The sequence below is a fragment of the Xenopus laevis genome, chromosome 2S (genome assembly GCF_017654675.1).
Source record: "Xenopus laevis strain J_2021 chromosome 2S, Xenopus_laevis_v10.1, whole genome shotgun sequence".
Lineage (NCBI taxonomy): Eukaryota > Metazoa > Chordata > Amphibia > Anura > Pipidae > Xenopus > Xenopus laevis.
The window spans coordinates 10,550,012-10,574,048 of record NC_054374.1 but is presented as its reverse complement, the minus strand read 5'-3'; the positions used below and the strand labels follow the sequence as shown (position 1 = coordinate 10,574,048).

The window sequence follows — 24,037 nt, the reverse complement described above, 5'->3', positions numbered from 1 at the left end:
GGTTTCAGTAGGAGATGGCTAGGAGACTAGCTGAAGGTTACATTAATCTTGGCTATGGATCAAGGCATGGCAATTTCACATATCTTTAGGAAAAAAACACTATGAACATCATGCCCAACACGCAATTTTATAACACATAAAGTGGCCTTTAAAGTATGAAATTATGAAATTACTTGTGGCCTGGAAAGCTACAGATGAAATTTACACTTTTTGAACACTTTATCCAAATCTTGGCTATGGATCAAGGCATGGCAATTTCACATATCTTTATGAAAAAAACACTATGAACATCATGCCCAACACGCAATTTTATAACACATAACGTGGCCTTTAAAGTATGAAATTATGGGTAGACTTGTGGCCTGGAAAGCTACAGATGAAATTTCCACTTTTTGAACACTTTATCCAAAAGATACAGTACATATCCTACTTGATGGCATTTTAATTGAAGTTTGCTCAGAACATTTGATAAACAGTGTAAAGAGCAAGTGTCAGTTTAGTAACTGATAAAGAGTAGTCTTACTTCAAGAATAAGTACAACAAACTCAGAGCACTACAGCTCATAAATGATTCCCAGCATTACCCTTTCAATTGAAATACAAACATCGTAGGAGTTTGTATGTAATGGGAAATTTCAGCTTGGCAACCGATCCCAATTGCATTAGCAAATCTAGATGTGTTTACACAGTTGTTACCTTTGTTTGCCTTTTTTGACATTGAACTGTGCAGCTTTATTAGTTTGCAAAACCATGATCTATTTACATTTTTTGTAAACATTGCTTAATAAAGAAAAGAATTGCTGCTTATGGCTTACTGACCTTCTTCAGTTGTCCGGGCTGACTTTGACTCACTATCCATTCCTTGAAATTCATTAAAATAAGGTCGAACCTTAATCTCATAAGTAATTCCTTTTTTCAGGTTGGTTAGCACTGCGCTACGCTCTGCAGGCACTTTGACCTCTAAGCTCTGCCACGCAGATGGAGTCTGCAGACCAGAAGTCTGACGGTAAATTAGCCTGTATCCCTGGATAAACTGGGATTGTCGGTCGACCTGAAAGAAAATTCCATTAAGCACATTATGAAATTATAATGAGAATATGGAAGCTTTGTGTCATGTAACAAATTAAGACCTTTCAAATGTTAACTGTAAATTGAAAGGGGTCTTATGTGGAAATAAAAATTGCTCTTTTGGGAAGGCGCAAAAATACAGTGGTTTTAAAAATTTACTATCATCTATCTATCTATCTATCTATCTATCTATCTATCTATCTATCTATCTATCATCTATCTATCTATCTATTATCTATCTATCTATCTATCATCTATCTATTATCTATCTATCTATCTATCTATCTATCTATCTATCTATCTATCTATCTATCTATCTATCTATTATCTATCTATCTATCTATCTATCTTCTATCTATCTATCTATCTATTATCATCATCATCTATCTATCATCTATCTATCTTTTCCTATATTTCCAAGTATATACAAGTGCTTTCATTAGACAAGAACATGTTTATACAAAAGACTTTATTTTCCTATTTAGAAAAAAAATCTGAATTAAGAAATAATAAGAAGTAGATCAAAGCAGGAGTTAGGTCTAATAGTACACCATTATAAGTACTGAGATATTTGGTTATTTAAATTTACAAAACGAGTGTAAAACGATTACAAAAATAATCACTTATCTCTAACTATATATATATATATATATATATATATATATATATATATATATATATATATATATATATATATATAACAAACAGGGGAAAGTCTTAAATATATTGATAATGGGTTGAGTGCAGAGGAATCTTGTATTTGTCTATATATATATATATATATATATATATATATACAGTATATATATATATATATATATATATATATATATATATATATATATATGTCAATGCCGTGAGTGCTATCGCTGGACTGATATCTACGAATTTGGTTAGCACCCGGCCCTTAACTATATGAATGGTGAGTGCCGATTTACTCGAAATATATATCTAAATATATATATCTATATATATATATATATATCTATCTATATCTATCTATCTATCTATCTATCTATCTATCTATCTATCTATCTATCTATCTATCTCTATCTATCTATCCATCCATCCATCCATCCATCCATCCATCCATCCATCTATCTATCTATCTATCTATCTATCTATCTATCTATCTATTATCTATCTCTATCTATCTATCTATCTATCTATCTATCTATCTATATATATACAGGTATGGGACCTGTTATCCAGAATGCTCGGGACCTGGGGTTTTCCATACAAAAGATCCGTGATTTGGATCTTCATAACTTAAGTCTACAAAACAATTATATAAACATTAAATAAATCCATTTGCTGGCTTTGCCTCCAATAAGGATTAATTATATCTTAGTTTGGATCAAGTACAAGGTATTGTTGTATTATTACAGAGAAAGAGGAAATCATTTTCAAAAGTTTGAATTATTTACTTAAAATGGAGTCTTTGGGAGATGGACTTTCCATAATTTGGAATTTCTGGATAACGGGTTTCCGGATAACGGATTCCATACTTCAAGCATATGGAAAAAATATATTTATAGTATGGAGTTCCTGGTAACATACACCATTCAGCTTTAAGACAAAATCAACAAGAGATTAAACAAAATGTATCAATGGAAGTCAAATCTAGTTATATAATTCAATTAAAGATAAATGACTTGGAGCTGAGATTGTGTACTTGGGAAACAGATTAAGAGATTGATGAAAAATTGGATTATGACAACGAAAGAAGATTTTTCTTGCTTTTTTTTTTAAAAGATTTTTTTTAAGTAGATTGAAACCAAATGTAATTGTTCAATGAGTAAAATGTTTCTATAGCAAGATATCTATATATTTAATATAAATAAATTTAAAAAAATCAATTTGAACCAATATACCATTTATTTGGAACTATAATGTTATATGGTTAGTAAATGGAGGGCAGTTTTTTCTTGGAAGAACAAAATTTGAATAATTAAAATTGAGTCTCAAAATTAAAAACTGTTTCAAGGCAGCAAGGAATATAGATAGTCAACATCTTGGTCCTTTTACATCCTATTTCCTACATACCAACGTCAATTACGACTTTTGACAAGGCAATGTGGAACACACAAAGGGAATTGTTTCCCTCCCTGTGGAATGCACAGTAGGAACCAACAGGTATTACCTGACCCAGATAAAATTATTTTCTAACATGAGCCAGAACTAACATCTTATTTTGGAATGGTATTTCCATCTTGATCTACTTTGATCTACTCCTAATGTGGCTGTAAAATTTAGATTTTTTTTTTTTTATTAAATTAAAAATAAAACATAAAAAAAAGCTTGAATTTTGAAAAGACACCTTCTGTTGACTCTCCTAGAAGTTGCCAAATATTTTCATCCTAAATTTTAAGATATTTTCTTGAATGGAGTTCAAAAATAAAGATTATTTGCAAATCAGTGCAAAAACTTGAAATCCAACCAACCCTTAGATGCTATGAGACCTAAAACATGTGTCACATGACAACTAATGCACCTATATTCCATTAAACTGTATGGTCTCCATAGCAGTTAAATATAATCTTCTTACACTGTCCATTTAACTGCTTGACCAGCATGGAGCATCAGTTTTACACTTTACTCAGCTCTATGCTGAGTCGTGTGTTTACTAGTAACATATGGAATGGCATTGCAAGATCAAAAAGACTTAGTACTCAAAGGATTTTATGATGATACCTTTGAAAAACATTCACTGTTCCTAATCAACTGTCTCTCACTGTCCCTGTTTTTTAAGTATTAACAAGCGTACACTAGCAATTCCATTGTTCTATGTCCAGAATGTATTACAGAGTCTCTTGAAGTATTGAACCACTCTATGGAATACAAGACCTACATTCATCATGCAGTCACTGTAAGCTGCTTCCCTGGTGTAACCCCCCAGAATAACCTGCTTGAAATATTTATACTATAAAGATGAAAGCTCTACAATGGGTACTATAAATAAGCAGCAAAAGTTAAATATAGTCTAGGATTTTCCTCAGAAATAACAAGCCACCTGAGACTCATTAGAATTATAAAATCATTGTGGACAAATCAATTGTCTCAGTTCTTTAGCGAGAATGGACTTTATGATTTTTGTAATGATTTTTTTCATGCAACCTTAGAACAAACTCAATACTGTGGTGTTCACCTAAATCACTAAGTCCCCCATTTAAGATAATTCTTCAATTATTATTATTATTCAGCTTGATTGTGATTGAATTTTCTGCCTCAATCATTACATACAAAGAGGCAGTTACAATTTTAAATATTGAGCATTGGACCTCTTAAATACTAAAAAGGATATTATCAAAATAGAAATGTATGGTATAAAATGTGCAAACCAAAGGTATTTGCTTAGCCTGGGGGCAATGTCAGACTGGTCTGCTGAGTTCCTGGGATTTTTTCCACTGGGCCCTGGCCTAGGTAGGGCCTATGCCTTTTGGAGTACAAAGCATTAACCCTTTTCTACCCTTTTTTTTAGGATCTGCCTGTGTTTCAATTTATGCCCAGCAGCAAAAAAGCCAGGACGGAGTTACTTTAGATGGGGGTTAAAGATAAGTCATGCCAAATATATTGCCACAGATTAGCAGGAGAATCAAGGAAGGCTGTTAATTATACATGGTTGGCAGGTTAATTTTGAACAGTATTAAAGGGAGAGCAATAGCTAATAGCTTCTCCAAGACAACCATATAATATAGGTTCCAAGCAGGAAAGGCATAGAGGGTTTACTCTGTATACTTTTGCCTGTCTGTGCTATATTCTGTGTTCTCTCACTCAGCTTGTACTAGGGATACTGGGATCGCTACCAAGAAGAAAATGTTTTAGAACTCTTTAGGCCCTTGAGATCAGGTTCTCTGGTGGGTCCCAGCACAGTTCTGAAACTGCTTGTGCAGCATAAAAGGCTTTCTAAGGCTAAGGCAAAGATATTCTCTGCCCTCAATAATGGACATTTGAGACATCATATATAATATTTTATCTACAATTCTTATTGAACGTAAGGATTGTTTTAAGTTCTGTAAATCAATGATGAGCTTACTGAACCCCAGATACGTGCAATAATCTTTTAATCTTAGCAAACATTCAATAGGATTAAACCAGTCTCACTGTGGTGAGAGCAGCTAGCACCATGTGTTACTAGGCAACATGCTTGGTGGTACACTAGTCAACTCTATAGATACAGTGATCTGCTATAGGTTTAAAGGGTTTCCAATTAGTGTCATAAATTACATGAATGCATAATAAATAAGCAGAGTAAACAAGGTAATGATAATGCTAATGTTATTTATGATATTAATGATTTTAAATCTAATTAATGATTTTTTTTTTTAGTATTCCAGTTGCACGCTGTATATGGAAAATTATAAAAAGGAATTCTGATCCCAGAAACTGAGAGGAGAGAATGAAATGCTTGCCTGACCTTCCAGTTGTTCTTCATCTTACTTCTAATTCCCAGGGATCCCTTGTGTAGGTTTTGACATGAGAATTGTGTGCTAATATCAATGATGAATGATCCTTTCCATGCCATTTAAAGACTAATGAAATAAATATTACAATCATAATGATTTCAGCCAATTCTAAATAGTGATGGGCGAATTTGCGCCGTTTTGCTTCGCCTAACAGCGAAACATTCACGAAACGGCGCTGGCGTCTCGTTTTTGACGATTTTTTTTTTCGGGCGATTTTCACGGGCGTTTCGCAAATTTATTCACTGGCAGCGAATCGCGCAAATTTGCCGCGAATTCGCGCCTGGCGAATAAATTCGCCCATCACTAATTCTAAATATATAGGTATTTATTAATTGTGCTTGACATAAATGATCTCCTAGAAGCAATACAGCAAACCATAACCTCAGATCTTTCCATTTTTAACATTTAGGGGCACATTTACTTAGCTCCAGTGAAGGATTCGAAGTAAAAAAAGTTCGAATTTCGAAGGTTTTTTTTGGGTACTTCAACCATCGAATAGGCTACTTCGACCTTCGACTACAACTTCGAATCGAACGATTCAAACTAAAAATCGTTCGACTATTCGACCATTCGATACTTTGACTACCTACTTTGGCACTTTAAAGGGATACTGTCATGGGAAAAAATGTTTTTTTTCAAAATGAATCATGACTGGGGGCAGCTGGGAAATTGACAAAATGTCTAGCCCCATGTCAGATTTCAAAATTGAATATAAAAAAATCTGTTTGCTCTTTTGAGAAATGGATTTCAGTGCAGAATTCTGCTGGAGTAGCACTATTAACTGATGCGTTTTGAAAAAAACATGTTTTCCAATGACAGGATCCCTTTAAACCTACCGAGCATCAATGTTAGCCTATGGGGACCTTCCCCATAAGCTTTCTAAGCTTTTTTTGATCGAAAGAAAATCCTTTGATCGATGCATTAAAATCATTTGAATAGTTCGACTCGAAGGATTTAATCGCTCGATTGAAGTATTTGCGGATTTTACTTCGATGATCGAATATCGAGGGTTAATTAATCCTCGATATTCGACCCTTAGTAAATGTGCCCCATAGTGTTATTTATTAATTTGAACAATGTCCTTTTTCTATTGAATGCAAACTTGTTATTAAATAGTGTGAACTCCTCAAGTTATTTTGAGCTCCTGCAGTGCTATGTTGCTAAAACATGTGACTCTCTGCCATGCCACACATCTTAAAGTGTCAAAATCAAAACCATGAAATGCACAGGAAAGTTAGAACATCATTCAAGCAGATTAAAAAAGGATTCTACTTTGGCATTTTTGCTATACTGCTATACATATACCTTTCTATCTGTGGAGACTTCAAACAGATATAATAACCCCAGACCCCACACTTTGTGATGCCCCTAGATTTGTATGTATTGGGGAAAGTAAAGATGTATGCTGTAATTGTGAAATTGCGTAGTAAGTCGAAATGTTAGATATAGGGGCTGATTCATTAAGAGTCGAATATCGAGGGTTAATTAACCCTCGATATTCGACTAGGAATTGAAATCCTTCGACTTCGAATATCGAAGTCGAAGGATTTAGCGCAAATTCTGTGATCGTACGATCGAAGGATTATTCCTTCGATCGAACGATTAAATCCTTCGAATCGAACGATTCGAAGGATTTTAATCCAACGATCGAAGGAATATCCTTCGATCAAAAAAACTTAGGAAAGCCTATGGGGAAGGTCCCCATAGGCTAACATTGACTTCGGTAGCTTTTAGCTGCCGAACTAGGGGGTCAAAGTTTTTTTTAAAGAGACAGTACTTCGACTATCGAATGGTCGAATAGTCGAACGATTTTTAGTTCGAATCCTTCGATTCAAAGTCGTAGTCGAAGGTCGAAGTAGCCCATTCGATGGTCGAAGTAGCCCAAAAAATACTTCGAAATTCGAAGTTTTTTTACTTCGAATCCTTCAGTCGAATTTAGTGAATCGGCCCCATAATGTACAGTAAGTTAGTTAGTTAAACCATATGCCAACACTTTATAAAAATGGTGTCCATACTGTAGCCTACAGCTTTTGAATTCCAGGTATTCACCAATACCTCAGGCTGTCAGGATATATTCAGTGTTGTTGTCCGATAACAACTGACTGGATGCATTTTTATTTAAAATAAAAGATTTTTATTTAAAATAAAAGATTTTTATTTAAAATAAAAGATTTTTATTTAAAATAAAAGATTTTTATTTAAAATAAAAGATTTTTATTTAAAATAAAAGATTTTTATTTAAAATAAAAGATTTTTATTTAAAATAAAAGATTTTTATTTAAAATAAAAGATTTTTATTTAAAATAAAAGATTTTTATTTAAAATAAAAGATTTTTATTTAAAATAAAAGATTTTTATTTTAAAATAAAAGAGCACAGGAGTGGATAATTAATGGCTTATTCAAACAGTTAACGGACAGCTATTTCTTCTTACCGTCCAGGTGACCTGGATAGTTGTTGGTGTCAGAACAACTGGATTATGCAACCGTACAATGACATCTCCAAGTTCTTTCTGCACTTGCCGATGATCTACTCCTTGAACCGGCGGGCTTATATCTAAAGGACAGAAAACATAAAACAATTAACAGTAGTTCCTGAAGTTGAGCGATCTGCCAATTGAACTCTTTGAATCTCATTCCAAGGAGCTCACACTTGCAGGCGCAGGCACCACTTATTTGTGACTGGCATAAAAAATACAATTTCTTTTTATTTTATCCTATTTTATTTCCCATATCTCCAGTTGTCTAATATTTTAAATGCCTGCCCCCTAATAAAGTTAACATTTTTAGGGATGAGTGGGAGATACTTTTCCTCTTGGCAACTTGTTCAAATTAGTACTTTCTTAATCCCAAATTTATCCTCTCCGGCTCCTTGCTAGCTTTATTTGCCCCATAAGATTCCAGTTATGGCTCCCTCTGCCTATTCTTTCTTAGTTCCAAATTCATTTACATACAAATTCTGCTGAGATTTAAGGCAGTTACCCTCTAAACATATGTCTTCTGAAAACGATATCAATTTAAAATCACTGCAGCCGATTTTAATGTAGACTGAGCACCCTGAGTTCATACACTACACTTCTAAATATCCAATCTAGATATATTTCTTTATTTAATTGGTCAGATCCTTTCATGGCAGAAATCACAGAAATAATCTTAATGGCTGTCTCACTATTTGGTGATTTTCAGAGAAAAGGCTATTCTCTGAATTTAGAACAGAACACAAAACAGCCAGGCAGCAAGAGATACTGCAATAATGTCCGTTTTATGGAAAATTGTGCTTTATATCAGCCCATCTCTCAAACACAAAAGCTTTAAAAGCCATTTATATGGTCTGCAAATGGGTGAAAGACAGCGCCGTGATATTATAATAACCATTACAGTCAGAGGAGCAAGCTACTAAAAAGAATGGTGGGATAGATTAAGGTCTAAATGCAGTCAATCTTGGCAACTTAAGCAAGAATGGGTATTGAAATAATACATGAAAACTCACTTGATATGTATTTTGTAATAAAACTAGTTACAAAGATGAGAGGTTTAATTTCAAACCTCTCTCACAGATGAAATTGACTTTTTTGAATTGTATGGCAACATAAAATCTTTCATTCAATTCGATAAAATACACGTTTGTGCTTGAATACTGTACACCTGTGCATGGTAGTACAGTGAAACAGCTACTTGTGTCTGTGAAGAGCCTTTCACATGCTAAATCTTGCTAATTACACACAATTTCTCTTTGGTGACTCAGTACTTGTCTGTATTTTTGGAAACCCGCTGCCTGGATTTAAGGCAATAATAAACAAATATGTGCAATGAGCAGTTAGAAATGTCAAACTGCTCAATGACACAGCAGAGTGTTTGTTTTTATGCTTGCATTTTAATTTCCTCTAAAATTGAAATATATTTAGGGGCAGATTTATCAAGTGTCGAATTTCGAAGTGTAAAATACATAAATTCGACCATCAAATTAAAATACTTTGAATTTGAATATCGAAGTCGAAGCATTTTTCCCCGAATTTGGCCATTGAACGATCAAAGTAAAATCTTTGATCATACAATTAAATCATTCGAATCGAACGATTCGAACGATTTCAGTGATCGATCAAATGATTTTCCTTCTACCTCTAAAGACTTAGAAAAATGTTGTAGAAGGTCCCCATAGGATAACATAGCACTTCAGCAGCTTAAATTTGGCGAAGTATTGAAGTCAAAGTTTTTTTAAAGAGACAGTACTTCGATTATCGCATGGTCGAATATTCGAACGATTTTTACTTCGAATCGAAGTCGAAGTAAATTCAAAGTCGTAGTATCCTATTCGATGGTCGAAGTATCCAAAAAATTACTTTGAATTTCAAATTTTTTTACTTCGAAAATTCCCTCGAATTCACTTCGACCCTTGATAAATCTGCCCCTAAAAGTTAAATAATCAATATGGTGTTTGTATATGAAACATAATGCACTGGGGAATTTCTGCAAGAGGTTTGTATGTTCTCCTTGTGTCGGTGTGGATTTCCTTTGGGTATTGGCTCCTGATAAAATTGGCCATTGTGTGTGATAAGGACCTTAAACTGTACATTTGTGAAGGGACTGATTGCAATGATGTATAATTTATGTGAACAACGTAGAATATGTGAACACTATATAAATAAAGGAGAATAATAACTGAGAAATTGGAATTTAGGCTTTCTTATTTTTAGGCTGGATTGAGACTTTGTAATTATCCATGTCCATCAACAATTGCATCCAACATATTGTCTTCCCGCCTCATGCATTCTTCATTGGAGTAAAGTATTACCTTGTGTACGCACTGGATCTGATATTGGACTTGGGTCGCTAAGTCCTTCAGCATTGATAGCTCTCACCATAAAGAGATATATTGTGTTTGGGCGCAGTCCTTTAACAGTGTAAATAGTTGTCTTCACATGATTGGCCACAGTTTGCCAACTATTGCTGACAGATTGACTGCAGAAAATAAATAAGAAACATTTTGAATACTTGACAATGAACAGCTTAAGCAATATCTATGGTTGTCCAAAACACTTGACTCAGAAGCCTTTTGCTAGGCTATATCAAGTAGAACCTTTGTTTTTAAGTTAAAGTACGGCTCATGTATTAGTGGAAGATGAAAGGAACCTTAAAGGAACACCAAAAATTGAAAATGTATTAAAGTAATTACAATATAATGTAGTTCTGTGCTGCACCAGTAAAAGTTGTCTGTGTTTGCTTCAGAAACTCTACTATAGTTTATAGAAAGCTGCTGTGTAGCTATGGGGGCAGCCATATCTGTTCCATTGCAGATAACAGTTAAAATATTGCTGTATTCTACAGGGCTTATCTGGTATCTGCAGTGTTTTTCTCTTTTTTTTCTCCAATGAATGGCTGTACCCATGGCTACACAGCGACTTATTTATATAAACTATAGTAGTCTTTTTGAAGCACAGTTTTTACTAGTCCAAGGCAACAGTATATAATATATTAATACATTTCAAATACTTTTCATTTGTTTGGTGTTACTGTTCCTTTAAGGCAAGTGTTAAAGCTACAGTATAGTTTATGCAACAAACAGGTGCATGGTGCTTTGCATTGCATTTGACACAACTATACGGAATTCTTGTTGGAGTCACACTGAATATGCTGGTATTAACAAAGAAGCATCCTGCATTTACTGAGCAGTTGTACATCAATTTTTTAGTACAATTGATGTACTCCAGCCTTCCCTGAATGAGCCTAGGAGTTTAAAGGGATACGGTCATGGGAAAAAATGTTTTTTCACAATGCATAAGTTAATAGTGCTGCTCCAGCAGACTTCTGCACTGAAATCTGTTTCTCAAAAGAGCAAACAGATTTTTTTATATTTAATTTCGAAATCTGACATGGGGCTGGACATATTGTCAGTTTCCCAGCTGCCCCAGTCATGTGACTTGTGCTCTGATAAACTTCAGTCACTTTTTACTGCTGTACTGCAAGTTGGAGTGATATCACCCCTCCCCCCCAGCAACCCATCAGCAGATAGTAAAATCCAGGTCCCGCTGTGACACATTCAGTTACATTGAGTTGAAGAAACAATAGCCTGTCAGAAAGCAGTTCCATCCTAAAGTGCTGACTTTAGGATGGAAAATGACCTGTGATGGTGCCTACACACCATTATTACAACTAAAAAAAATACTTTTACTGGTTCACGAATGTAGAGTGAAATATTTGCAGTGTAAACAGAGTAATTTAGAAAAAAAAACGACATCATAAAAATCATGACAGAATCCCTTTGAGGACAACAGAAGGCTGAAGGTTGAATATCCAGCAAAATATACAATTTGATTAAAATCGGTCTCTATCTAGCATCTTGGATTGTAAAATAAACATTTTTGTTTCATTTACAAAATCATTCTCAACATTAACTTTTAAACTCCAAATCGAATTAATATTGAAACCCAGTAATTTGAAGAAAAGCAATCTTCGAAATCAACTGCAATTTTTTCCTTGCTTCATTTAAAGTGACACGTCATTATGCATTCAAGATGTATCAAAGATGCACGCAAATGTCTCCCACAAGGCACCCAACCAGCAATGCATGGACTATATTAATAAATTATCAGTATATGTACTTAGTCTTAGGAATAAGCATTCATCAGTATGTCACTTAAATGTCCAATGGTTACGGAAGTATTAAATAACAATTACCATAATGAGAGTAAGATAGATTAGCTACCTGATCAAGAAAAGTTTATCTCTGGATCAGATTAATGAGCAGTCCTTCTCCTTAATGAAAACGAGTTTTGTTACATTATTATTGCATGAACTGGTTTTATTATCAGGATGCAACTAATTGTTTGCATGTTATTTGGTAGTTAAAATATTGACCAAAAATATTATTTATGAAATTATTTTTCGCTAAGGATGTGTATTGGCAGACAGAGTCTACTTGCACTTTAAGGGGAGACTAAACAGATAGCTTTCTGACTTTATGGGTGCAACAAATTGCATTGGTGCAGTCTACAGAAACTGCAAGTCATTCAATAATTTCCTACATGGAGTCAGTAGTCAACCACTGAACAAAATCACTTAAAGCACCCTAAAATATTCTAAGCCACTATTTACTTCTTTTAGCAGTCTTGTTTCAAACAGGAGAACAAATATGATAACAATCCTATACAAATCAGTATAGAACCTGTTTTAATTGTATAATAGTTCGAGTCACAACAGCATCAAAGCATGAAAAGGCTTTCTACAGATTAAATTATTTATCACACATAACTTAAAAATATTGTTTTAAAACAAGGTTGTTAGAGTGCAGAACAATGGAGAGAACAATTTCTGTAACTAAAAAAAAAATACATTTCCACAGCACATTATATTGCCATAATAAATCATTATAATGTAATATTTATTATCCTTTTTCATTTTTTTAAGTATCACTTTTAAACAGTTTCACTGTGTCTTACATTGGCTAAATTTGATGGGGGAAGGGTGCTGCATTTAGTGGGGATTTGTAGTTAATGCTTCTTTTTGACAGCTTTTCTCTCAGCACACAGCAATTAACAGAACGTGCCCCCATTCTGTCTAAGCAGAACTTTAATATTATGCTTAACTAGTTCTTGCAAACATGATGACATTCCTTAGATGGTAATACAAATAGCGATGGGCGAATTTATTCACCAGTAGCAAATTAGTGGCGAATTCCCGCGATTCGTCGTCGGCAAATAAATTAGTGAGAATTCGCTGATTTTTCGGCAAAGCGAAACGGTCCAAATTTGCCCATCACTAAATACAAACCTTGACCCTTAAGAGAGCCACAATTTGCCTCTACAGTGAATTTGTGATACAGGTAGTGATGGGCAAATTTGTCTGAAAACTAGCCAATTTCCTAAAACGCTGAAAAATAACAAAATGTGAATTTTGATGCATGCATCAATTTTAACGCCCAAGACAATTTGATGTGGGTCTATTTTGTCCAAATGCATTAAAGTCAATGGGCATCCAAATAATTTTGACGCGCAACAGTTTTTATGCGCGACAACTTTTCTGCTACGCATCCAATTTTTTTTTGACGCAGCAAATTTTCAACACAGTTTTGAGCAGTAAAACGCAGAAATTCACCTGCAAATTCGCACCTGGTGAATTTATTCGCCCATCACTAGATACAGAGTCTACAAATTGTGAAATATGAAGATATACTATTGTGTCATATTACTGCAATCAAATGCATTTAGTATATAATAAAAGTTTTGGTACCTGAAGGCCTCAATGACATAGGACGCCACAGGCAGAATCCCTGGTGATCCCATTTGCCATGAGAGTGTAACACTGTTCTTACTGACATCTGTAACCTGAGGTTTTGATGGAGGTCCAGGAAGGTCATTGAAATCATAGTTCTTGCTAATTATTGCACCACCGGATTCTGTTATTACACACAAAGACTTTGCTATTAATCAAAAGCAGTATTTGTTTTGAGCAAAAGCTCATTCTAGCAATAATTACCTGTCACTTCCAGAACAGCACTCCATGTTGTCTCACCACTAGAGCTAGTAGCCACACAAGTGTAGGTGCCAGAATCCGTAACCTATATGATCATATCATACATAAGAATTATTCACATACAGAAAATGTAGAACCAAATTATTAGATCACTCGATAGATAGATTATCTCCCTTTAGATGATTATAATAATATACCATAAAGCTATACGAGTTACTATTTTTACATTGAAATAATATGTGATGAGCGATTTTTTTTATCCACACATGGATTAGCTGAAGAATTACGCCTTTCACGATCTGAGGACTTTTCGCAAAAATATTCGGAGAAAAAAAGCCAAATGACTTTAATGTATTTGAGTGAGAAAAAATGGTCATGGACAATGCAATTGGAGTTTGCCCATAGACGCTAATATAATTTGCTACAAAAAAGTCGACACAACAAAAAGGGGGATTATTTATCAAAGGTCGAATATCAGAATAATGTGAATTTTTTTTAAACTCTTATACATTCGATTTTATTTACAATTCAAATGGCATATTATTTATTTAAAAATTTGAATGTCTAAAATTTGATTGAATAGTCCTGACGCGAAAATTTTAATCGAATTCGAACTCTGAAAATAAAACCTCAAAAATTGTTTTGGACTGTTTTTTCTCCCATTGGAATCTATGGCCATATTTTTTGTGGCGAAACTTGGGAAGAACTTTGCTCATCACTACTATTATCTTCAAATAGTTTAAGGAACCTCTGCCATTGACTTCTACATGAGCTCGGCAGGTTTTAGGTGGCAAATAGACTAATTAGAACTGTTTAAAGGGTTGAGATGTGATAAATATCACATTCTAATTCAAATTTGAGTTGGTGGTTTTAAATTCAAATTTGTGAGTTCCAAAAATGTCACCCAAGGACTCTAATACATTTTGTTTTACAAAATAGTCACAGCACATCTTTGAGTGAAAAACCCCATAGTCCATCAAATTCAACCTACTCTTATATAAACTTGTATTGCTCATCCAGTGGAAAAAGCAATATGAAATGTAGGGCCTTTATATAGATTAACAGCTAGACTATCTTATTATTTGTTATTGTGACTTTTTTTCTCTCCAACTTTAGTCTAAAATCTGGGCATAAATGGGAAAAAAGACTCATTTGGTGAAGCTCCAGGACAGGATTGTATTTAATCATGAGATACTATACAATAACTGCTTCATTAATTTACAGTATGTTAAGTTTCCCAGGTCAAGAAAAAGTCAAGGGTTGCAGTTGAACCCTTGCCCAACTAAATATAGAACATATCTGTATATTATATATACATAGGGAGCGTTTTATGTACAAACATATTCAGGTATATGTTTCAAGGCTAAATAATGTAATTTCTGCAGCATAAGCAGCATCATGACATGCAGAAGAGAATTAAACCTTCTGACTTAATTCATTTTTTCTTCCAAGATAAATGTGATGCTGTTTTTGTTCTTTCTAATTGCTCCACTTTGTCTTACTAGACTTCACGAGGCATCCGGAAAAATCAAAACAATATATATAAATAAACGGAATGATGCATGTTCACATTTATAATTCACAAATATAGTGAGGTTGATCATCAGAGTAGATTGTAGAAAAGAAACTATTTTGCATTGGAGCTTGTACATATTCCAGGAGTTGGTGTAGATTCACTGAGCTCCCACCTTGCAAAGCTTGCTCTTCCAGCAACTCTGAGTAGCTTGTCTATTCAAGCGCACTATTTAATCCGGCTGTACAATAAAAATGCATTAACCTTTGTGGTCTGTGCCTGCCTTCGGCTAAGAGTGGGAGGCTAAATTGTTTATTCTGGGAGTGCTGACATTCATTTTTTTTTTAATAAATTCCGTTACTTCCTTGGAAGTTAATAATTAATTTATGGTCACTGACAGACAGTAGTACACAGCCACTTCAATACATTTTAAGATTTAACCTCTTTATTTACAAAAGCCTTGCATAAATGTATATGTCCCTCCATCACATGGCACCCATTTGCACACTGCAGAACAATCTGAGTTTAAATTATGAATATGATTGGATAAATTGAAATAACATTCTATATTACATTCAAGTAAAAAAAACAACAAATATTTAAAAAAATAAAAATGGTTGGATTTAAAGGAAGATCTACTGTAAAGGTCAAGGGAGACACAAATAAAAAGCTATGCTTACCTTTAAACCTTTAATTTGCAATGTCCCTTGATCTTGAATGGATAATCTTGTATCTCGCCCTATGAATCCCTTGTATCCCTCCTTTAACCAACTTATGACTGGCATTGGTTCCCCTGTAGTTTTACATTTCAGCAGTGCTGTTCCATCAACTGCTAGAGTTTGATTGGCTGGACCCTGCAGAATTATTGGTGGTGGTCTATCTGTCAAAACTAAAAGTAAAACAAAGGAAGTTTGAAAATATACATTGTTTTTATATTTATACTTTACCTATTAAGCAAAGCAGCATATAATGTAGAGTTGTGGATCTAGTACAAGCACAGGATCTGTTATCCAGAATGCTCGGGATCTGGAGTTTTTTGGATAAAGGATCATTCTGTAATTTGAATCCTCATACCATAAGTCTACTAGAAAATCATGTAAACATGTAAACATTTAATAAACCCAATAGGCTGATTTTGCTTCTAATAACAATTCATTGTATCTTACTTTGGATCAAGTACAAGCTACTGTTTTATTATTACAGAGAAAATCATTTTAAAAAATGTGGATAGTTTAAATAAAATGGAGTCTATGGGAGAAAAGCTTTCTGTAATTCAGAGTTTTCCGGATGGAGTACTAGAGTATAGCCAGAACCAGCATTCTTTTAATTACTGTTATTTTGTTTGATATTTTTTTTTAAGTTTGTATGTAGCATTTCAGTATTAAAGGACCAGGAACATCAAATTTTTCTTTTAAAAAAAATCATTAGTATACAAAGAAAAAAAAAACACAAAGCAAATTAAACTTTGAAATCGCTAAGTCTTTATTTAAAAAATAACTTACCGAAACTTCGCTTGAGCTCCTCTTCAGAAAAGGTGATCCATCATGCGGCGCTCAATTTCTCCTCCCTGCCTTCCTTATAGGAGATAGCCAGGGAGGAGAAATTGAGCACCACACGATGGATCGTCACCCTGTCGCCTTTTCTGAAGAGGAGCGCAAGTGGAGTTTTGGTAAACTGTTTCTTAATAAAGACTTAGCAATTTCAAAGTTTGATTTATCATTGTCACCTAGTTAAAAAAAAAATGATATTACTGGTCCTTTAACAATACAGAGGGGAACAGCCCCTGAGATAGGAAGAAAGAAAGAGAGAGAGAGAGGAGAAGAGAAAAATGTGAGCTGGGGTCTTTTGTTTCATCTTTATCATTTTATAATATAGTTAGAGTTACAAAATTTTACAAAATGCATACAAAGAGCGACACTCACGGGATCATTTTGAATGCAGGCAAACTGTGTTTATTCCACTCGAGTAATAAACACAGTTTGCCTGCATTCAAAATTATCCCATGAGTGTCGTTATTTGTGCAAATATCTGTAAACGGAGTGCACCTTTGGAACTGGTATATATATATATATATATATATATATATATATATATATATATATATATATATATATATATATATACACATTATACCTTCTCTCTATATGGTGTACGTCCCAACAAGGTTTCCGGTTAATCCTTAACATTTAGAGCAAAAGAACTGACAGCAACAGACAGTGCTGTCCGTTCTTTTGCCATATATATATATATATATATATATATATATATATATATATATATATATATATATATATATATATATATATTGCACACATATACTGTATAAATCCAGTTGAATATAGACAATAGTCTCAGTTTATAAACATGTTGTATTTTTTTTTTTTGATCAATATAATTTTAAAAATGTTGCTTTCCAGAAAGTAAAGTGTCACAATAGTGTTTATCAAGGAAAATTGGTGCAGGTTTCCATGACATTGAGACCAAAGGTTAAACAGACACTTAAATGTTTCAGTGGTTTGTGAATGGATGTACTGTCAGACTTGTATTGTAAATTTGTTAGTGGAGATTGAAAGATGTGAGATGTATGAACTTTGGCTCCTCGGCAGACTTTATGATTTGATGATTTCTTTTTATGTGTGTGTGTGTATACATATGTATTATGTGTATATAATCCGGGTAGGCCTTCTTTTGAAAAGATAAGTCTGTAGAAGAGAAGGGCAACTCAAAATGCTTTGTTGCATTTATACCACAAAATTGTGGCAAAAATATATAATATAATGTGCTGCTATTTGTGTATTAATTTCATATACAGAAGCTTTAGGTGCAACGTTTCCACATTGCGCTTCTGTCTTCCCCACCTCTATTATCATCATGGTCATATTCCCTTTGCCATTCTATCTTAACTGTCCTAAATGTGCTGCATGCTTTCCCCTCTGTTATCATTGGAGTTTACCTCCCTTGTGCCTCTCTATGAAAAAATATAGCAAAATAAAAACTGAGTTTACACCCAATGAAGAAAAAAGGAAACTGAAGTTCCTTTGCATGTATTTCTGCAAATATTTCTGTACCTAAATGTACTGCAAATTAAACATTTATGTATGTTTTAAAAGATGTCGCTAAACCTAACCTGTTCTCTTTAGTTCTTTGCATAAACTCTTCACTACACTCCCCCTGCTGCCATCATTAACTGCTCAGCAGTGCACCAGGCTCAATGTTTTATTCCTTTATTCCAATGAACAACAACCACCCTTGCATGCAAACATTGCAAACTTAGATTTAAGTCTTTAAGTAGTTTTACTTTACACATTTATCCAGCTTAAAGAAAAATACTGAAAAACAAGCAATATTTGCTTATTTTTAACAATGGTATATTTGTAAAATATCCCCTTCTGTTATAATAGAAAGGTCTAATCAGTGGGTGGGAGAGGCAATTCATACTGGAAGCAATTATTGGCAAGAATTAAAGGATCAAATCTCAAATGCTATGGGACACCATGGTTTAATAATTTTTTTACATAATGTTCAGTCACCGTAGCATTTCCTACAGCTTTAACATGAAGGGTCACGTTGGCCTTCTTGGGCCTCATTTCCATGTCCCAGAGAAGAGCAGAATGATTGGCACTGTTTATACTCACCATCAGTCACTTCCAGCTGGGCTTTGGCCAGAATGCTTCCAGCAACAGTCAGCGCCTGACAAATGTAATAGCCGGCGTCTGAACGCTGAATGCTGGTGATGGTTAACTCTCCAGTTGGTGACACTGAGTACCTGCTGTTGGGCTGAAGAGGCTGATTTGGAAAAAGTAAATTCTGTGGGGAAAATAATGGTCACATTGCAATGTTATTTAAAAGGCAAATAAATTAACAATAGTGATATTTACACTGATAGAGGATCATTAATAGTGCATTGTATATTGAACACACAGTGTACAAGGTAAAATGTCTACAGTGAATACACACTCATATAAATTACATAGTAACATATTATGTTAGGTTGAAAAAAGACACACGTCCATCAAGTTCAACCTTTTAACTACTAAGGAAAGCTACGGAGGCATTTTATTTCCAATAGATTAGCTGCAATAGTGCGAGCTAGAATGCTATATTTGTTCTGTAGAATGTTTTACCATACCTGAGTAAAAAGCTCTAGAAACTCCCTGTTTGTTTAGGATAGGAGCTGCAGTATTAATGTGGTGTGACATCACTTCCTGCCCGAGTCTCTCCCTGCTCTGGGCTCAGATTACAGTAGAGAAGGGAGAGGGGGAGAGGAGCAAACTGAGCATGCTCTTGCCCAGGGCAATGAGGTTTAAGCTGAAGGCAGGAAGTCTGATACAGAAGCCCATGTGTACACTATAGAAGGAAAGAAATGCAGTGTTTCTTTTGAAAGGGGACAACATTACTTTGGGGGTTTACTGGTATATTTAGATGGACCTTTCTGATAAGGCTAACTTAGTTTTAACCTTTCCTTCTCCTTTAACCTGCTTAACTGGCAGTTGATCCAGAGGAAGGCAAAAAAAAAAAAAAAACCTTCTAAATCCTCTCCAATTTTCCTCAGAGGGGAAAAAATTCCATCCTGACTCCAAAATGGCAATCGGACTAGTCCCTGCATCAACTTGTACTATGAGCTATCTCCCTTAACCCTGTATTCCCTTACTTGCTAAACACCATCCAACTCCTTCTTAAAGCTATCTAATGTATCAGCCTGTACCACTGATTCAGGGAGAGAAATCTTCATCTTCACAGAGTCAGGGGACTTTATTATAGTTTTATTTATATTATAAATAGTAATGTGCATTACTATTTATTATAGCAATGCACATCAAAAAGCATATGAACCAAAGACGATTGCACACCCAAGTACCATACTTGCTCGCAATTGCAATGGTCATGGCATGGGGTTTACAACAAATAGTTGGTATCTAGCAGGTAGAGTTGGATCATTTGGACAGTATAGGGTAATAGTTAAACATGATTAAACACTTTTTTATGTAATGAGTAGAAAACTTTCTAATATTCACACCACCATCAAATAGATTACTTTTTTCTTATTATTTTATGTTAGAGTTATTCCCTCTTGATATATTGTCCCCTCTTGTAATAATGAACCGAATTACAGTCATGTAAACCTTCTCCTTCACCCACATAAGTAAGTCAGTAGTAGTGATGGGCGAATTTGCGCCGTTTCAATTTGCGAATTTCCTGTGAAATTCGAAAAATGGCGGAAAATTAGCGAAACTGCTCCGGCATCTCGTTTTTGATGCCGGCGTAGGTTTTTTTGACGCTGACGCCCGTTTTTTGACACCGACGCCTGTTTTTGACACAGACGGCCATTTTTAGTGCCGGTGTCTGTTTTTTTTGGACGCCGGCGACCAATTTTTTTTGATGCCGTCGAACTTTCGTCAGTGAATTTTCGCTGCCGTTTCGCAAATTTATTTGCCCATCACTAGTCAGTATATTTAATAGAAATGTGAAAAAGTGAAGAGCAGAATATGAATGAACAAACAATACACTTATGCCACTGCATTTTACAAAGTTATTGTCATTTTCCTTATAATTAATTTGAGTTAGAGAATGTAGAGATCAAGATGCCTAGTGTTATTTATGGACAGTATGTAGGGGTTTTTATCATTCGTGTTTGGTGTTGGAAATGTGAAACTGTGGCTTATAGCCATTGACTTGCAGTTAATGTTTAATTAAACATTTCATAGAGCCGACATTAATATGTATTTCAGAAAGGAGACCACCTAAAATGGAGCAGCTGCTAGCTAGGCAACATGCTGGAAATGGGACAGCAACAGAGGGTTGTTGATATCAGCTCCCCAGTTGGATTCTCCCATATGAATACAGTTGAGAAAAAGGATAACAGAAATCATTCCTCCAAGCGAACAAAGCATCACAGTAAGAGATTTGAATCAAATATGCATAATATACCTAACAATCCCAGATTATTTACAGCCAGAGAAATGGGTTAGAGTGCGTTTCTATTTTCCATTGAGAATTTTAATGAGAAAATGTAAAAATGTCATGTTGACAGCTGAACAAAAATAAAGTCATTAGTATTTTTTATAAAATAATTATAGTTTGCATTATTTAATCATAGCCAGAAATGTTACCAAATAGGCAGTTCATTTTTATCTGATATTAAAAGCGTTTAGTAATCTATTTTGAATACAGATATAGGATCCCTTATCTGCAAACCTGATATCCAGAAAGCTCCGCATTACGGAATGGCTGTCTCCCATACACTCAATATTATCCAAATAATCCAAATTTCTAAAAATGATTTCCTTTTTCTGTGTAATAATAAAACAGTAGCTTGTACTTGATCCCAACTAAGATATACTGTAATTAATCCTTATTGGAGGCAAAATTAGCCTATTGGGTTTATTTAATTTTTAAATGAATTTCTAGTAGACTTAAGGCATGAAGACCCAAATTACAGAAAGATCCATTATCCGGAAAACCCTAGGTCCCGTGCATTCTGGATAACAGGTCCCATACCTTTTTTATTATTTATTTTCTTTAAAAAATGACTTTAGTCCTGGTCAGGAGGGTGAGTTTGACTGCTTTTAATGATCATTTATGTATTAACATATGTTTTATAAATTTATTATGCCCCAATGTGATTTATACCATTTTCTATATACTGTACCTATCCATGTGTATGGCTTAGTTTGGTCAATGGGTTCATTCATGTTAATGAACTAAAATCATATCATGTTTAAATGTTTTATGAACTTTCTAAAATAATATTATATTCATACTCACAGTAGATAAATCTATTTCATATAACATTTAGACAAAGAGACCTTTATTACATTTATCAGTTTCTAAACTTAGGGGCCCATTAACTAAGGGTCGAAGTGAATTCAGAGTAAATTTTTGAATTCAAAAACTTCGAATATCAAAGTAATAAGAAGATATAAAATGACCAGAAAAAACTTCAAGAACCTATAGCCAGTATTTGGCCAGTTTTTAGAAGTCAAAGTATTTATTTTAAAAATCATTCAAATCGTTCGAATCAAACGATTTAATCGATCTATCGACGATTAAACGGTCGTTTTCAATCGAAAAAATACTTTGACTATCGAAGTATCAAATTCGTTGGTCGAATTTCGAAGTTTTTTAACTTTGAAATTTGACCCTTAGTAAATGTGCCCCTTAGTTCTTTACTTTTCAAAAAAATACCTGCAATGATTGTAATTAAACCCATGAGTGTAATTGACTAAAGCAAAATCGTATAATACGTTGGAAACAATGTCCAATTAAACAAATAGTGTCACCCTAAAATGCTTTTCCCTTGAAGTATGACCCAGTATAGGATATCAACTCTATTTCATTAGAGTAAATGACTTTAATCCTGAAATGAATGCATTTGTTTAATTAGAAGCTGTTTTCATTATTGCATTGTAATAGATGCCCACCTTACAAAAGTCACATTTACCACTATAAACGTACTTTCTAGAACTTGCTTTAGAATATGCAATGCCAAGTGACTCTGACATATAATAATAGGTAAGATCAAGCATGTCAAACTTAGATTAAAAACAAAGTCAGAGGGGGGCAGATACGGAGAGACAGACTAAGGGAAAGAAAGCGAAAGACATAGTGATAAAAGACTTTGAAAAAATGAAAAAGACAATGAAAGTCCAAGAGAATGAGAGAAATAGTAATTGGAAAACTTGTTTTATGGACTGGAAATGTTATTATAATAAGGTAATAAAAACTGAGTGCATTATTATATCGAAGAATATAATTTTTGTCGGGACACAAAAAAAACTGTTCAGTTAGAAAAAGAAAATGTGAAAAGTCAAATTTATGTATATGACTATCTTGGGAAGTCTAATAACTGCTAATAAGCTTCCAGCACACACTGGAATGAAAGGAATGAAAATTCATAATCTTCTGCTTTGGAGGAAAATTAAAACCCAAAGTAAAGGTATTTTCATTTTCCTTCTACCAATGTTTCACTATAATATGGTAGTTCGGATGTGTACAGTTAATGGCATAATGTCCCACTGTGTGAAAACAAACGTCCAATCTGGAGAAGTCGCAATATTTCCATTATCACATGTTTAGAATTGTTTATTATATAATCCTTTCATAGATCCTCATTATTTTAGAAATATCAAGAAATAGTCTGTGTTAAGACTGGTACTCTGCTACTTAAGTGTAGCACTGTAGATACCACAGAACATAAAGTATTTAAGGGTTTGTTCACCTTCAAATAAATTTTTAGTAGTGATGGGCAAATTTGCGCCGTTTTGCTTCGCGGATAAATCGCGGAAACTGTGAAAAATTTGTGAAACGGCACCGGCGTCTCATTTTTGACGCCGGTGTCCGTTTTTGACCAGCGGACTTTCTCACCCATTTTGTGAATTTATTCACCGGTGGCAAATCGTGAAAAATTGACGCGAATTCACGCCTGGCGAATAAATTCGCCAAATTTTTAGTATGATATAGAGATTGATATTTTAGATAATTTGCAATTGTTTTTTACTTTTTAATCTATGTGGTTTTTGAATTA

At 34.1% G+C, this 24,037-nt stretch overlaps 1 protein-coding gene across 9 annotated transcripts in view; it reads right to left on the bottom strand.

Annotated features, from left to right (window-relative positions):
* The window catches only part of robo2.S (roundabout guidance receptor 2 S homeolog), a 654,191-nt gene that overhangs the window by 50,554 nt on the left and 579,600 nt on the right, over positions 1-24,037 (bottom strand). For all 9 annotated transcript variants that reach the window (XM_041583357.1, XM_041583363.1, XM_041583359.1 and 6 more), the window contains 7 exons: positions 19,149-19,320; positions 16,194-16,402; positions 14,004-14,085; positions 13,758-13,923; positions 10,324-10,490; positions 7,967-8,088; positions 819-1,050 (listed from right to left, as the gene is read on the bottom strand). In XM_041583357.1, the coding sequence (XP_041439291.1) occupies positions 819-1,050; positions 7,967-8,088; positions 10,324-10,490; positions 13,758-13,923; positions 14,004-14,085; positions 16,194-16,402; positions 19,149-19,320 (1,150 nt within the window). The remainder of the gene's footprint in view (positions 1-818; positions 1,051-7,966; positions 8,089-10,323; positions 10,491-13,757; positions 13,924-14,003; positions 14,086-16,193; positions 16,403-19,148; positions 19,321-24,037) is intronic.